Raw genomic sequence first — 17,391 nt, 5'->3', positions numbered from 1 at the left:
TGGAGACTTGGCAGTCAAAGGAGAATTGGGAGTCTTCTGATTCACTTACCTGATAGACAAACCACTGGCAGAATGCTGGGGAGACCCATTCTCGTGCGTGAATGCCACAATCCATAAAAATAGCCTTCCTTCTTTCATTCTTTTTCCCAATCTATTTAAAAATAAACTTGAGATATTGTTTTGAACAAACTCACACATTGATTCCTTGTTGACCAATAACTCATTCATATTCTGAAAGCAATTCTTTCCCGTGTCTATTGTTGAATAAGAACCATGTATGCACATATTATTCTCAGAAGGGACCATGGGACACATCCTTAAATGTCTATACATAATTCATAATCTATTACAATGTATATTTTTCAAAAAATTTTTCTAGTGTCAGGGCAGCTGGTAGGATTTTGAAAAAAATTCGTAGTCCATTGTTTTTATTTTATTACTAACATCCTGTGTTCTGAGAAATTGATTATAAAGTCACTTTTGTTTCTGCCATTTCCTTTTGTTTTTCTGGTTTTGTAAACTGGGGATATTTACCCTGGAGTGGAGAAGATCTTGTGTTGTGTTGGAGTGGGGAAGTGAAATAGTACTGGATACTTGAATGGCTGTCATTTTGAAGACAGTGCAGATTTGTTTTGGGTGGTTGGAGATAATGAATGAATGGGGGTTCGGGATGTGGATGGGCTTCTCACTTGTTAAGTGGCTGCTTCAGGGAACAGTATCTTTGGATGTGCAAAAATCCAGCAGCAATGGAATGGAAATTGTTGGCTTTGTTATAGGGAACCCTCAAGCAATCCAAGGTTGAAATGCCTAACACACTGCTCTACAGTCCTATGATGCTATGATATTTAAATTCCCTTCATGACATTCATTCATCAGCTTCACTGCATTTTAAGGGGTGAGGGTTTTTTTATACCAGAGACATCACAGACTCTTGTAATAAAGCTGTGGGATGAAATATTCGTTTGGGTTTGTCCACTGTGCAATCTCTGACAAATGTTTATCCAGACACTTTCTTGGGTCCACCAAAACCACCTGTCACTTCTATTCTTTAATGGATGTCTAGAGCTTAAATATTCTTTCAGAGATAATACGTATTATCTCAAAATTAGCTCAGTTGTGTTACAAAGTAACTTTTAAATTCATGTTTTTCAACAGTAATAAGAATTAGTGGTTCTTGAATTATTTTTACCTTCAGAACATATAGTGGATTATCTTCAACAGTAGATCCAATTTTAATACGAGAGACCATTTCAGGATGCTTATCCATCATCTTTTCAGTCCAAGCCACAATCTTAAGAGCAAAATCAATTTTGAGAAATTAGAATAAAAGAAAACAAAATGACAATAAATATTAAGGGTAACTTAAAAAAAAGTACAGGCATTTTATACTGTACCTTTTCCCAGTTATTGTATTTTGCGTAGCTGTGCCTGCCTGGGATATCTTCTTTAACATCAAACTGTTTCTCGATCTCTTCTTGTAGATCATGAATCAAGATTCTGTTTGACAGGGGAATGATAAAATACATATTTTATCATGAGAAAGGAAAACACAGTTATCTTTCATTTGCAGAAAATTTTTCTTCCTTCTCCTGTATCTTTAATCAAGTTTGCTCTGTTTCTTCATTATTCTCCTCTAGCTGTCTCCTTTAGACATGTCATGTGTCTGGCTTCTGATCTCCCCATTTATCTAGAGCTGTGCTGTCCAGTGTGATAGTCTCTAGCCCCAAGTGCAAACAGGACATGTGAAGTGGGGCTTGTCCAAGAGTAGATTGCTGTATGTGTAAAATATACACCAGATTTTGAAGATAGTATAAAAATTATATAAACTATCTCACTAATAAGTTTTATATTGTGTAGAATAAAAATTTCAGACATATTGGGCTAAATAAAATGTATTGCTACAGTTAATTTTACCTGTTGCTTTTTACTTTTTTAATGTGGCTACCACAATTTTAAAATTATGCATGTGGGTCGTATTGTACTGCTATAGTACTCCCCATCCTTCTCCAAAACACACACACATCTACATCCACATAAACACAGGCAACAAGGGATACTTTCATGCACACATCTACAGACCATAGCTTATAATTTCACACCTTCTGAGCTGGGAGAAACTTGAATAATAATGATAATTATAATAGTAAGCAGGTACTTAGCACTACCTTGTGCCAGGCATCGCTCTGACCTCCATATGTACGTTATTAATTCATTTAATCTTCACATTAGATTATTATGCTTATCATACAGATGAGAAAAATGAGGTACAAAGTGTTGAAACAACGTGCCTATAGTGATGGATCTAGAAAATGGCTAACATGATTTGGAGGGGGTGAAAATAAGAGGTGGGAAAAATCACTAGGAGACTAATGTTGAGGCTCAAGAGGCTTACGGCTTATACCTTATCTTCCTATTTCCTTTTTCTTTCTTTCTTTCTTTTTTTTTTTTTGAGATAGAGTTTCACTCTTGTTGCCCAGGCTGGAGTGCAATGGTGTGATCTCGGCTCACCACAACCTCCACCTCCCGGGTTCAAGCGATTCTCCTGCTTTGGCCTCCTGAGTAGCTGGGATTACAGGCATGTGCCACTACACCAGCTAATTTTGTATTTTGAGTAGAGACGGGGTTTCTCCATGTCGATCAGGTTGGCCTCGAACTCCTGACCTCAGTTGATCTGCCCGCCTCAGCCTCCTGAAGTGCTGGGATTACAGGTGTCAGCCACTGCTCCCAGCCTCATCTTCCTATTTTCATCTCTTTCTGAGCCATCTCATGTCATCATTTTATGGAGTCCAATGGCTGTAATGGTCACCCGATGGTCACTCATTCTTGAAGCTCCAGGTATGGACTCTCCTCTGAACTCTTGGCTTACACATCCAACTGTCTACCTGACGTTTTCACTTGGATTCAGATATCCATATGTGTAATACAGGCCAGGTACAGCTTTATACACATTATTTAATTAACCTTGTCAGTATTATCACTTTACAGATGGGGAAGTTAGTGCTCAGAAGGTTTAAATACTCACAGTTTGTATGAGATGGAGTTGCGAATTTGAATACAAACTGCCTCATTTCAAGATTTATTTTTAAAAAATGTCATCATATATGCAAGTATTTTATTTATTTTATCTGGGGATTTTCTATTTGCTTCATTAATCTTTTTTCTTATGCCTTAATAGAAACCAAATCATATTTAATTACAGTAAAATTTAATACTGGATAATGTGTCTTATTCTTTTTTTCCAAAAATTTTGAGTAATTTCACCTATTTTAAATAAATGTCTTGGCTGGGCATGGTGGTTCACATCTGTAATCCCAGCACTTTGGGAAGCTGAGGCAGTTGGATCACATGAGGCCAGAAGTTTGAGACCAGCCTGGGCAACATGGTGAAACCCCGTCTCTACTAAAAATACAAAAGTTAGCCAGGCGTGGTAGTGGGCACCTGTAGTCTCAGCTACTCGGGTGGCTGAGGCATAAGAATTGCTTGAACCCAGGAGGTGGAGGTTGCAGTGAGCTGAGATTGTGCCACTGCACTCCAGCCTGGGTGACAGAGGAGACTCTGTCTCAAAAAAAAGAAAAAAAAAAAGTCTTATCAGAATCATTTTAGGAATTAGAATCATCAGAAAAAATGGGATTTTTTTGATAGGCATTAAATTATAAATAAATATAAGAATTTTATTAATAATGGATCATAATATAATTGTATCTTTTTGATTCTTCAGTAAAATGTTAAGTATTTTGATTGCCTATTTATATATATATATTTTACCAGTTTTGTGACTTTTTTTCTCACTACATTTTTGAATTGGTTATTACAGTATTCATATATTAAAAAACCATTTACTTTGATTATACTTAGCTATTTTATTAGATTAAAAATCTATCTTTTAAGAATTTTAGTTATGTTTTTAGGGTATTTTCTGTGTTATTTCTTCTGCAATATCTATACTTTCTAATTTTCTTAATAACTATTTCTTTTTTTTTCTTTTTTTTCTTTTATTATTATTATTATTATTATTATTATTATTATACTTTAGGTTTTATGGTACATGTACACAATGTGCAGGTAAGTTACATATGTATACATGTGCCATGCTGGTGCGCTGCACCCACCAAACTCATGGATGGGAAATTTCTTTTTTTTTTTTTTTTTTTGAGACGGAGTCTCGCTCTGTCGCCCAGGCTGGAGTGCAGTGGCGCAATCTCCGCTCACTGCAAGCTCCGCCTCCCGGGCTCACGCCATTCTCCTGCCTCAGCGTCCGGAGTAGCTGGGACTACAGGCGCCTGCCACCACGCCCAGAGAATTTTTTGTATTTTTAGTGGAGACGGGGTTTCACCGTGTTAGCCAAGATGGTCTCGATCTCCTGACCTCGTGATCTGCCCACCTCGGCCTCCCAAAGTGCTGGGATTACAGGCCTGAGCCACCGCGCCCGGCCCTATTTCTTTTTTTCCTTGCTATTTTGCATTGGAAAACTCTCTGAACTGTGATAAATAATAGCAGCCATAGACGACATTCTTTTTTTCTGCTTTTTACAGGAAAACTTATCTTTCACCGTTAAGAATGATGTTGAATGCCACTTTGAGATTAATATGGCAGTATCAATTTATATGATCAAATTATTGTCCACTGATGTATGGTTGCATTAAAACCGATTATTAGATTCCTTAATTTGTTAAGTATTATTTTACAGCTGTAGGAGATTTACAAATACCCTCACAAAAAATCTTGTTTGTCTTATTTTAGATACTGTTCTAAAAATCTTGTTTAACCTAGAAGGAATGCATTGGATCTAGGGAAAATGACTTGCTGAAAGCAAGCAGCGAACACGCTGTTATCAGTAGGTGATAGCTGACAGCAAAAAGAAAAAAAAAAAAAGAGAAAAGTAAAAAAACTCCCTAGACAGAAGGACTTAGAAAACATGGGTCAGAGGTCTCATAGCACAGTGTGAAAATTCATATTGATAATGATAATTCTTTACCCAAAGGTAAACCATATTCAATATACTCTATTTTGTAGGGCAGAAAATTATCGTTTATAATGGAAATGTTTCAATAAAAATGTTGAAAGGATTTCTGGAAGTTGTACTTATCTGAACAATTTTCTTATTTGGCTTATCTCATTTCTCATTGACTCTATATAAATAAAGGAATTACCTTTTGGTAGTGAAATGCACATGTATTTTTTTTCTGCTGTTAGCAGTGAGTCCTGGATGCAGGAAGAAGTCTATTTTTTAACATTCACTCTAGTCTTTGGGACAATATCATGTACTCTTTCCATCACCATAAATCTTATCAAATAAGGAAGCAGTGAGTGACCTGTGTTCAGATCTTCTTGGGTTCCAACCCCAGTTCAGCTACATAATACGAAATGTGATCTTGGGTGGCTTAGTTACCCTCTGAACCTCAGTTTTCCAACTTTTACAATTGTGGTGACCGGGCTTGCGGTGAGGATGAAATGAAATGAAGTAAAACCTAAGTGCTTAGTGGCCTCAGGCTTCCATTGAACTTCAGAATAATAGTGAAGTTGGGTCATAAAATTGACAACCATTTTATAGTCGTAACACGTTTTTAAAGCAGGCTTTGATGGTATGTAGATGTTTGACTCTTTGATTTCTTCAATTTCTTATAATAATGAGCTATGACACTGACACTGCTGAGCTCCACTCTACTTGTTGGTTTCTCCTTGCTGATTGACTGACTGATCTGAGTTCTGATGTGGAACGCAAACGCCGTATTCCCCTAATTAGAGTTTATTTATCACATGGGACCAAGTACTGCTCATGAATATTGATTCCTATTAGCAGCACTGACAAGCACATCATTATGTACATCATATCTAACTCACTGTATGCTTTGCTTTTGACTTATGATGAATCTAGGATTTCTGAGAAAATAAACTTGTGACAGCAATTTTGGAATCAGGTGGAGCATGTTGTACTGAAACTCACACAAAGCCCGGGAAGGTTTGAAATTATATTTTGGGTGGTCATTACAGACATAATTAATTGCTTTAAGCTCTAAAGAGGGCACGTGGCTTTTGCTCCACCTGCATTAATAGAAGTGGAGGAACCAGGCAGAAGAGAAATTTTATGGTCCCAGAGGTTGATTTGTAACATAAGGCAGTATTAATTAGTCACAGGAAGCTTGTATCTAAGAATATTTTTAGACTTACACATATCAATTTAGCTCTTATGATAACAGCAGCAAAACAAAACCAAACAAAACAAAGCAAAAAAAAAAACCAGTGTGAGTTGAAGTACAACCTTTCCACAAATGATGCAGCTGCATGAGAATATCAGAATGGTATCAGATTGTTGCTGATAGGGACTAGAAATTAAGCCTAAGGTTGGAAATTAAGAACTGGGGCCAGATGTTATTTTCACAAGCCCTTCTACTAACCAGCAGCCAGGCATAAACAAATGAAACCAAATTACTTTTTCTCAAATATTATTTTGTGCTCCAAAATTTGCTTAATTTGTTTAAGAAAATTCCTAAATATAGGTGACAGGATAAATAATTATCACTGGGTATTGAATAATACAAGTGTTTAATGTTTACTGAACCTTTCTTATGTGCCAGGCACTTTTCTCAGCACTGTATTTACATTTTATCACTCAACATGATTAACTGGGTACCATTATCAGCCCTTGTTTTTATGAAGGTTTGGCCAGTTTCCAAAATGGACACAACTGTTAAAATACAGAAGTTGGAATTTGAACCTGGAGGGTCTGGAGGGTCTGACATCAGCACCATAGCTGTGAGCCATTGTACAATAGTGCCTTCATCATAAGAGTGAAATCCTTGGGTATTGCCATCAGACCTGTACTCTCCTTAGTCTTTGGAGGTTGGTGCACAGTTGGCCCAATCAACCAACTCTCATGGAAGTCTGTGTCCCAAGATCAGGGAGCAAGTAAGAGGTTCAGAGAAGAGATAAATTCTACTTTGACAGTTTCAAGGCTCCCATGCTTTGCTGCTTTTAGAAAGCAACAAAAGACTGGAGAACTGTGGGCCAATGTATGTGACTATCATAGGCTCTGGGGGGTGTGTTTGTGTGTGTGTGTGTGTGCGTGCGCGTGTGCACATGCACTGGGGAAAGATGTTTCAGGAAGGCAGAGTCACTGTCAGGGTGACTTATAAATGGGACTGGATTCTCCTGATGCCCACATTACATCAGGATATGGTGCTATTCAAAAAGCATGGTTTCAGGTTTCCCTAAGCTTCAATATCCCCCTGGTAACTCCCTAATTTGGTTACCACACATCAAATTCTACACTTACTGACATGGATTTCTCAAAGTTTGAGGAATACTACTCATTTATTCACTGGGAGGAAAATGGAACATCTGGTGATAGCCTCTAGTTATTCCCTGTTTCAGTGTATGTGTGTGTGTGTATTCATAGAAGTAAAGGACCAGGCAGACAGCAACTTTATGATCCCAGGCAATCTTCATGAAACCCCTATGAAATAGGTTCTGTTATTATTCCCATTTTATAGATGAGGTATGAGGTAAAGCAAAGTTAAATAAATTGCCAATGTTAAATGCCGAATGCATGGCTTCAATGGGACTGGACCCAGACAGCGTTGCTTCAGAACCTACTTTCCTACCTTCCACACTCCTGTTTGTCACATGACCAATTGTAACTTCAACATTTGTACCATGTAGCATGTTGTAGTATAACATGCATGTTATACTCTTAGGTAAGTAATATGTAAAAATGTGAAGCAGAAGAAAAAAATGAATGGAATGACACATTAGAATGATTTGATTGTAACACTTGATACGACTGTGTATATCCCTGGAATATGAATTTATATCTGACTGAACATTATTATTAGGCAGTTAGACATTAATATGAGGTGTTGATTATCACTGTGTCAGTTTGGCATAGATCTCTTTTGCATTTCTCACATAATCTTATATGGATCCTAGTAAGATTTTACTTAATTGTACCATTTGAGTTTTCTTATTATATTAATAGTTGTTTTCTGAGTTACCTTTCATTAACAAGTCTTTATTTTCTGATTTTAACCTTTGATCAAAGAAAAGACAATGCTAAAAATTGACTGTCTAAAATGTGAACAATGTTAAAAACACTAGGATTTTTAACTTCTGAATCCAAGTATAGTGTCTGCCCCAGAGGCTCAGTCCAATGGACGTGCTTTCCCTTTGATATTTGTTTGCCAGTCTGTTTGGGTTTGTTAGTATATCCATGTTGTTTGTTTTTTGAACTTGGCCTTTTATGATTTTGTAAATAAATAAAAAAGGAAACAAGTATGTTACTTTAAAATAAAATCTGGCTTACTAACTTAATTTTCTAAAAATTAAAGAAAAATCACACAGATGCTTTAAACTAAATAGTGGTTGATATACACTGTCTAATGAAGGGTGTCAAACCAGCCTCTTAATATGGTTTAATTCAGCCTGGTGCCTGGGTCCAACCAGATGTTTCTGTTCTTAGAACTCTTTTCTGTTACTGACTGACACCAAGTAGTACATATAATTAATATGCAAATAAATTATCTATATAATTAGTACTTGGAGACAAGATTTTAAGTAGTTCTTGTCTGCACATATCACTTTACATATTTATATTTCTGAGGGAGGTAACTATCTAATTATTTGGCTTTCCCATAACTGTGGCTGATTTGGGCCACTTTGTAGAATTCATGTTTTGCTTTGATAAAACCAATTTTTATAGGTAATTTAACACTTTGGTTCTTGATGTAGATAGCAAGAAACTCCTTTGTCATAAGATAAAGTGAAAAACACACTAATTTGAGGATCTGGATTTAGACATCTAGTTGAATCAGAATCATTTCAGGATAGAAGAGGCCTAGAGGACCAAAGGAGAAAAAAGGCTGATGTGAGCTACTTGATAAATTGGAAGGATGCTAGCTGCCTGCCTAGGTGTCTTTTTTTTTTATTATTATACTTTAAGTTTTATGGTACATGTTTACAATGTGCAGGTTAGTTACATATGTATACATGTGCCATGCTGGTGTGCTGCACCCATTAACTTGTCATTTAGCATTAGGTATATCTCCTAATGCTATCCCTCCTCCCTCCCCCCACCCCACAACAGTCCCCAGAGGGTGATGTTCCCCTTCCTGTGTCCATGTGTTCTCATTGTTCAATTCCCATCTATGAGTGATAACATGCGGTGTTTGGTTTTTTGTCCTTGCGATAGTTACTGAGAATGATGATTTTCAATTTCATCCATGTCCCTACAAAGGACATGAACTCATCATTTTTTATGGCTACATAGTATTCCATGGTGTATATGTGCCACATTTTCTTAATCCAGTCTATCATTGTTGGACATTTGGGATGGTTCCAAGTCTTTGCTATTGTGAATAATGCCGCAATAAACATACGTGTGCATGTGTCTTTATAGCAGCACGATTTATAGTCCTTTGGGTATATACCCAGTAATGGGATGGCTGGGTCAAATGGTATTTCTAGTTCTAGATCCCTGAGGAATCGCCACACTGACTTCCACAATGGTAGAACTAGTTTACAGTCCCACCAACAGTGTAAAAGTGTTCCTATTTCTCCACATCCTCTCCAGCACTTGTTGTTTCCTGACTTTGTTATGATTGCCATTCTAACTGGTGTGAGATGTCTTACAGCGATTTACTCCACTATCCATGCTCATGCCAAGCAACTAGCTTTTCTAGATACAGTTTCTACATTGTAACTGCGTTATAGGGCTGTTAAGGAAAACATAATACCTAATTCTTTACCTTGCTGTTCAAGCCAAATTATATAAAATTTGGCCACACCACTACCTTATTTTAGCTTGGGCTGAATGCTTTGTAAGAATTAGTTTATCATAGGAATCCAGACCAGGTCTATACTATTGAAGTAAAGTGAAGAGTATAATAATTTAGGCACATATACTAGAAAGATGGCAATGAAGTGAATCAAGAGACACAGTCGGCCGGGTGAGGTGGCTCATGCCTGTAATCCCAGCACTTTGGGAGGCCGAGGAGAGTGGATCACAAGGTCAGGAGATCGAGACTATCCTGGCTAACATGGTGAAACCCCATCTCTACTAAAAATACAAAAAAAAAGGCCAGGCATGGTGGCAGGTGCCTGTAGTATAAGCTACTCAGGAGGCTGAAGCAGGAGAATGGCGTGAGCCCGGGAGGCGGAGCTTGCAGTGAACCGAGATTGCACCACTGCACTCCATTCTGGGTGACAAAGCGAGACTCCGTCTCAAAAAACAAAAACGAAACAAAACAAAAAAAGAGACACAGTAACCAGGGGTAATTTAAGACAGAGGGTTGATTTCTTTCAGATGAAAGAGTCAATACATTATCTGAACCTTAATGTAAACAGATAATATAATACAAATTTCTGCAATCTTGTGGTTATATTTTTGAAGTGTCTAATTTTAATGTCATTTATAAAAACAGAAAAACTTAGTATATTAAGTAAAAGGGTTAAAAGCTGGTATCAATTAGTTTGGCTTTTTGTATATATATTTTTATTATACTTTAAAGTTCTAGGGTACATGTGCACAACGTGAATTATAGATTTTCAATTTGTTAACTTTTACATTTCTGCCACAACCTTCTTGAAACAGTAACAAAACCGAAAAAGTCACCAATAACCATCACAAATAATAGAATGTTACCTTTAAAGCTATGAATAAGAATGTTTTTTGCTTACTTGTCTTATGTACGTGATTTTTAAATTTCAATGGAGTTTACATTTATTTGAGATATTGTGGCAATATCATAAATAAAATCAAGTTAATGGTGAGCAGTAGTAAATCCTGCTCTGCAATATAACATCACTGACATCGATAGGATCTTTCTTTATCTCAGCCAGAAGCAGACCTTTTGAGTTAAAGTACCAAGTCAGGTAATGGAGGTATAAAATGGCAAGTTCAAAAAAAAAAAAAAAATGAACTAGTGTTTAGCAGTGTTTTGACAATGAGGGTCTCAACAAAGGGGAATCCTGGCATGACATGGCCTGGGGAAGTTAAAATGGGATCCCTCTGTACATCAAACTATGAAATGTTTGAAAGCATAAAAACACATTTTCTTTTTTCTTTTTCTTTTTCTTTTTGAGACGGAGTCTTGCTCTGTCACCCATGCTGGAGTGCAGTGGTGCGATCTCGGCTCACTGCAAACTCTGCCTCCCAGGTTCAAGTGAGTCTTCTGCCTCAGCCTCCCGAGTAGCTGGGACTACAGGCACATGCCACCATGCCCGGGTAATTTTTGTATTTTTAGTAGAGATGGGTTGTCACCATATTGGCCAGGCTGGTCTCTAACTCCTGACCTCATGAGCCGCCTGCCTTGGCCTCCCAAAGTGCTGGGATTACAGGCGTGAGCCACTGCGCCTGGCCAACACATTTTATTTTCTAAATTACGCATTGGTTTATGATATTCATTGCTGGACTCCCTTCTCGTTCACTGCCCAGGGCCCAGACTGTGCATGGCCCATGGTTGCTGCTCAATATATTCAGATTTTCTCTTATTTCTCTGTGGGGCCAGAATGACTCATTTCTGCATCTTTGGCTATTTGAGATTCTTTTCTCTTTGATTTAAACTGTATTCTACTGCTCTGCTTGTGCTTTCTCTGAGGAAGAATTTTTTTCATAAAGAATTATTTATTGTATATTTTTAATTGCTGTACTTCTGACATACCAATGACATACCAATTGCTGTATTTCTGACATACCAATGACTTTTTTTTTTTTGGTCTCCTTTTATGTATCAGGAAAATTCAAATACATAAAAGGAGGCCAGCGCCAGTAGCTCATGAGCTCTGGGCTGATTACCTGTCAGTAGTGTTCACGTGTGGCTAAACCATTCATGCCTGCTCATGTGGGCTCTGTGCTTATGAGGGGCTGATTTTGGAGATGGTAGGTATAGGTAATTGTTATTCTTATAGCTAAGAGCAAATGTAAGGTATATGTTGAACTGCCAAGTTTGATTCTATCACCTCTGTAAACAGGCTTCGATAATGTGTTTGGAAGTAACTGTGATCTGCATCTTACAGAAAGAGCTTTTGTTTTGGGGGGCCCAATTAAAAATTGTTCCATTGTAATACTTTCCTCTACTTCAAGCCTCCCAAAACTTTGAATATCCAACAAATTTCAATATTTGCCAAGGACTTACTCATAGTGCATTTTATTTTGATCCAAGGCAGACTGGATGGCTTGGGATTCCTTCTCACTAACTCGGAAATCCACCATCATATTAGCAGTTACATGGTGGGTGGCACCTGGATACCAGAAGTCAAGCTGCAGAGATAAGCTCAATGTTAGTCAGAGTTTATTTGCTTACCCAACACATATTGATTAAGAAATGATCATGTCTTATACACCATGAAAGGAATTTGGGGCTCAGCATAACTAAGATACAGACCCTTCTTTTAATAAGTTTATGGGATTTTTGCAAATATATTTAAGAAATGTTGAATATTAGGGAGGAGGAAAGAAACCTTCCTCGTGCCTGATCACTTTTTTTTTTTTTAGGACATCAGGTCTATCAAGTTAAAAAGTATGGGCAGATCTTTTGGTTAATTTTTTTCTTCCACAATTTTGGGATTGAATGGGATCACAATTCATCTAGCCACAGAATCTGCCTCTAATTGGAAATTTAAGTTAAACATCTGGTTCGTTAGTCCTTAAAACCTGATGCCCCTATAAACTCTGGAAATCCTGATACAAGATATTGTATCCAACAGTTGGCATATACCCCCAGCAATGTCATTTTTCTAGCAATATGTCCTTGGGCAAGTTACTAGGACTTTTTAAATTTTACTCCTCTCTCCTAAAATAATGGGGCAAATGAGGGTCCCCTGGGAAGTGTTGTGAAGATTGTGAAATAGATCTGAGGTCTGGGGCATGAAGACCGTTAACAGGTGCAGATTTTTTTTTTTTCCTTTCTCTTCCTCTAGCTGACAATTTCAAAAATTTGGTATATGAGCTCAGAAGTATAGCATTCAGATCAAAATAATTTCAAGGCTGGGTGTTGTGGCTCACGACTGTAATCCCAGCACTTTGGGGGGCTCAGGTGCGGATCACCTGAGGTCGAGAGTTTGAGACCAGCCTGACCAACATGGAGAAACCCCATTTCTATTAAAAATACAGAATTAGCCAGGCGTGGTGGTGCATGCTTGTAATCTCAGCTACTCAGGAGGCTGAGGCAGGAGAATTGCTTGAACCTGGGAGGTGGAGGTTGCGCTGAGCCGAGATCTCGCCATTGCATCCAGCCTGGGCAACAAGAGCAAAACGCCATCTCAGAAAAAACACAAAACACAAAAACAAAAGCAAACATTGAAAAGATTCCAGTTCCTGTGGTTCTTCAAAATTGTACTCAATTGTGAAACTAAATGAAGTACAAGTCCCCAGCCTGGGAAATGTGAAGAAAAAGCTCAATTTCCACCCCTGCTTGTGCATGTGTTCAGGTCTGCCTGGCTGTTTCTTGGTTGAGTCTCCCTCTACCTCGAGGTCAATCAAGTGACAATATGAGGCTGCTATGAACCAACCAATGTTTGTTTATTTTGATCAAAAGCTACATCATGAGTTGGACATATGAGAGATGTAATGTGATGCAAAGGCAAGTTAGGCAGAGCCATCTTATCACAATAGATATTTCTGTGTTCTAGCAGGGTAATGTGCAGCAGGAGCTTAGAGCTTGGTGAACTTTCATTTATTAAGCACGAGGCAAAGAGCTGGGTGCCACAGTTGTAGAGACTAATAAGGGACTTACGAGACGTGAAAGGTTTGGTGTGGAACACGAGTCGTACATGCATGTTTCCCACATGTTAACCAATGCCAGAGGAAGGAACCGGGTGTTCCAGGAGCACAAGAAGCAGCCAAAACTGAGTCATGAGAGTTGATGAACAGAAGACATGTCCTGCAGGAGACACTGCCTCAGTTGGATCTTGAGAAATAAGTAGGACTTACCCAAGTCAAAACAGGGAGAAACATGTTGTCATGAGAAAAGATATACAGGGCCAAGGTGGGTGAGATTTTGGTGTTTATGGGGCTTGAAGTGTGTGGAAGAAGGTGGAGGAGCAGGATATTGAAGAGGCTGGTAGTTTGGCAGATCATAAAAGGCTTTGAATGCTATACCAATACCAACAGAAAATGCTTCTGACTGGGCATGGTGGCTCACGCCTGTAATCCCAGCATTTTGGGAGGCCGCGGCGGGTGGATCACTTGTGGTCAGGAGTTTGAGACCAGCTGGGCAACATGGCAAAACCCCATCTTTACTAAAAACACAAAAATTAGCCGGGGATGGTGGTGGGCACCTGTAATCCCAGCTAATAGGGAGGCTGAGGCAGGTGAATCGCTTGAATCTGGGAGTCGGAGGCTGCAGAGATTGTGCCACTGCACTCCAGCCTAGGTGACAGAGTGAGACTCTGTCTCAAAACAAAAACATTAACAAACAAAAAACGCTTCTATGGTGCTCAATATGGCAGGCCTGCTTCTAAGTGCTATCAAACGCTTACTTAGTCTTTGTAGCAACCCTAGGAAGTAGCTATGACTATTATCCCTATTTTATAGCAGAAGAAATTGAGACCCAGAGATGTTGAGTAACTTGCCTAAGGCTACAGAGCTAGCTTTTGGGTGGAAAAACAGAAGTGGTAGTCTTGGAAACCAAGACCAAAACCAGAACAGGTGAAGTATTGGCCATTGGCTGAATTATCCAGATAGCTCCTGCTTTCCCCTCATGTTCAATAGTCTTTTGTAGTCCCGTGGGCATTAACAGTAAAATAAGAAGAAGCATCTTTTAGAGAACAGTAAGAAAAGATAAAATATCCCTCTAAGTGCTTACCTCATTGGTTTTGGCCAAGTCCTTTATGATGTCTGCTTGTTTTTCATCCTGGGGCTTCACGCGGAACACCTTCTCCCTTTACAGAGGCAAATGAAAAAAAAAAAAAGTGAACTGTAAGGAAACAACCTTTAATTCTCTTCCCACACAGAGACTGGAACACCGGAAGTAAGATTTACCTGTCAAAGCGGACAGGAGCAATTGCAAGAGTGGTAGCAACCAAACTCACAGGCAGGATGAGCCTCATGGTTCTTCTTTGCCTGCCTTGAGACCCTCTGGTGGTTTTATGCCTCAGCCCTTATCTTGATGAGCAGCTGATTTCCTCTTAGGGTTCTGTTGCACAAACTGTTCCCCTTCTTCCCCCACAACAGGTTTTTTTTTTTTCCAGCTGGAGAGGGAAAAACACTAACCCACCAACCACATGCTACTTATCTACCTTTTGCAATAGGAAATACCCATTTGACAGGTACAGGATGGGAAGCAAATGCCTTTAGCAAATAACTTGGCCAAAGCAACAGAGAAAGTATGTTCACAGAGCTGGGATTTACTAGTTCTGTCTGTTCTAAAATACTACTCTACCATTCTGCTTGAATTGAATGATAGAAGAAATCAGTTTTAAAATTTGCACTTGGAGACTGAGATGAATTTGGGTATCTGGCCATAAAATCTTGGTGAGTGGTTCGTAATAATGTAAAATATATTTTTGAAGCTAGAATGTAAGTTGTGAAATTAAAAACATTTAAATTGACTGGGTGCGGTGGCTCATGCCTGTAATCCCAGCAGTTTGGGAGGCCACGGCAGGCGGGTCATCTGAGGTCAGGAGTTCGAGACCAGCCTGGCCAACGTGGTGAAACCCTGTCTCTACTAAAAAATACAAAAATTAGCTGGGCATGGTGGCAGGCGCCTTAATCCCAGCTACTTGGGAGGCAAAAAAAAAAAAAAATTTAAATTACAAAATATAAATGTACTAAAAATGCTGTAAGTACTATGGCAAACATTGAAGTATTCACCGTTTAGATTTTACAATGATAACATTTTTGTTATATTTGTCTTATACTTCTCTTGGTAAAGAAATAAACACTAAAGACCTAAAGCACTGCCCTAACTCTTTGCCCTTCTCTTCTCTCTGTCCTCAGAGGTGACCCTTATTTCTAAGGCAACTTGAGGACTCCCTAAGAGCAAGAAAATATCAATGCTGTAATGTTTATTAATTGGACACTGTCTTCAGAGCCTGGATGCTGTAATTGCCAAATAATGCCTCTTGAAAGTTGAATTAATGAAAGCCACCTATAGACCATTTAAAACCATCTCTGCAGGGATCTTTAGTCTTGAACACAACTTGGTTAATTATGGGAGAATAACACCTTTACCTAGAATCATAGGTAACCTAAAAGAGTAAGTGAATTTATCTAATCAGTTAACTTACTAGGATTTCCTTTTTGAAAACCACCTCTTCACATTGACAAACATATAGCTGACTGTGGATAAAACTTCTCAGAGTCACGCTTGTGTATTATCAAAATAGGGTGGTTGGAGACACGCCCCTGTTATATGTATAGCAGCAGCAATTCCATTCTTCTCTATCTAATGGGTGTGTGGTAGAACTCAGGACTTTTTTTTATTTCCCCAAATGGATTTTCCGGCTCCAGCCTTGCAGGTAAGGAAGAGGAGGGTTTTACAAATGCCTTCATGTTCTTGACACTGGGCAAGCTCATCAGCACTGAGAACTCCCAAAGCAAATGCTTGCTCCATTGCTTTTGATTAAAGATACTTTTGACCAGGGAACAGTGAAAAAGAAAGACCTTGACTTTGGGTTTAGACAGACATCACTTCATTGTGGCTCCCACACACTAGCTACATCACCTTGAGCAGGCTGCCTAGTTATTCTGGGCCTTGGTTTCCTCATTTATAAAATGGGAATGCTAATGTGACTCTAACAAGTGGCTGTGAGGCTTAGTGAGACAGCATATGTTAGGGACTTCGTGGTAGGTGCTAAAAAACATGTCCATGTTCTCTAGACAGTTGATAAAATGTTCATGTGCTGTTAACAGAGACTTACAGTGGGCCACTGCCAGCCTGCAGAACTGGTATCAAAATAGATCATGTGGTAGATTAAAGTGGTGGCCGTGACCTTTAGGGATAAAATATCTCTCTGTATTTGTTTGAATGTGGACTACTTCAAGAATTTTTTTAATGTTATAGCTTTGCTTTTTAGAGTTTTATTTTCTGATTCTAAAAATTATAAATGCTAATTGAAAACGATTCTGGAAAATACAGGAAAGTTGAAAGAGGAAAAATAGAAATCCTCTTAATTTTAGAATTCTGTTATATTTTCTTGAAGCCGTTTCCTCTGTGACTCTTTTTAAAATTGTGTGGAGAAAGCTTCTATGTCTGTTTTTCAGGTCAAGTAGGAAGAACACTTTCATTTTATTTGGGGAATCTAGGTGAGTGCTTTGAGGACCTTGGTATTTCTCCGGATAAGACTTTGTTAATAAATAAAAGTACATCTTTGGCTTCTTAATAGATTATGTATTGGCAATTTCTTCTTTCTGGAATACGATATAAACATGTGATGCGTTTGAATTTCCCACTGACT

At 38.4% G+C, this 17,391-nt stretch overlaps 1 protein-coding gene across 2 annotated transcripts in view; it reads right to left on the bottom strand.

Annotated features, from left to right (window-relative positions):
- The window catches only part of CPA3 (carboxypeptidase A3), a 32,103-nt gene extending 17,049 nt beyond the window's left edge, over nucleotides 1–15,054 (bottom strand). The window contains exons 1-6 of one of the 2 annotated variants that reach the window (XM_054482090.2): nucleotides 14,975–15,054; nucleotides 14,799–14,874; nucleotides 12,129–12,253; nucleotides 1,395–1,497; nucleotides 1,190–1,291; nucleotides 50–151 (exon numbers count right to left, since the gene is read on the bottom strand). In XM_054482090.2, coding sequence (XP_054338065.1) covers nucleotides 50–151; nucleotides 1,190–1,291; nucleotides 1,395–1,497; nucleotides 12,129–12,253; nucleotides 14,799–14,874; nucleotides 14,975–15,042 — 576 coding nt within the window. In that variant the 5' untranslated portion in view covers nucleotides 15,043–15,054. Of the gene's footprint in view, nucleotides 1–49; nucleotides 152–1,189; nucleotides 1,292–1,394; nucleotides 1,498–12,128; nucleotides 12,254–13,179; nucleotides 13,229–14,798; nucleotides 14,875–14,974 lie in introns of those variants that run through there. The other variant, XM_054482091.2, reaches the window with a different exon arrangement.
- Nucleotides 15,055–17,391: the final 2,337 nt, after the last annotated feature.

The sequence above is a fragment of the Pongo pygmaeus genome, chromosome 2, assembly GCF_028885625.2.
Source record: "Pongo pygmaeus isolate AG05252 chromosome 2, NHGRI_mPonPyg2-v2.0_pri, whole genome shotgun sequence".
NCBI lineage: Eukaryota > Metazoa > Chordata > Mammalia > Primates > Hominidae > Pongo > Pongo pygmaeus.
The sequence above is the reverse complement of the archived record's forward strand: the minus strand, read 5'-3'. Positions and strand labels throughout refer to the sequence as shown.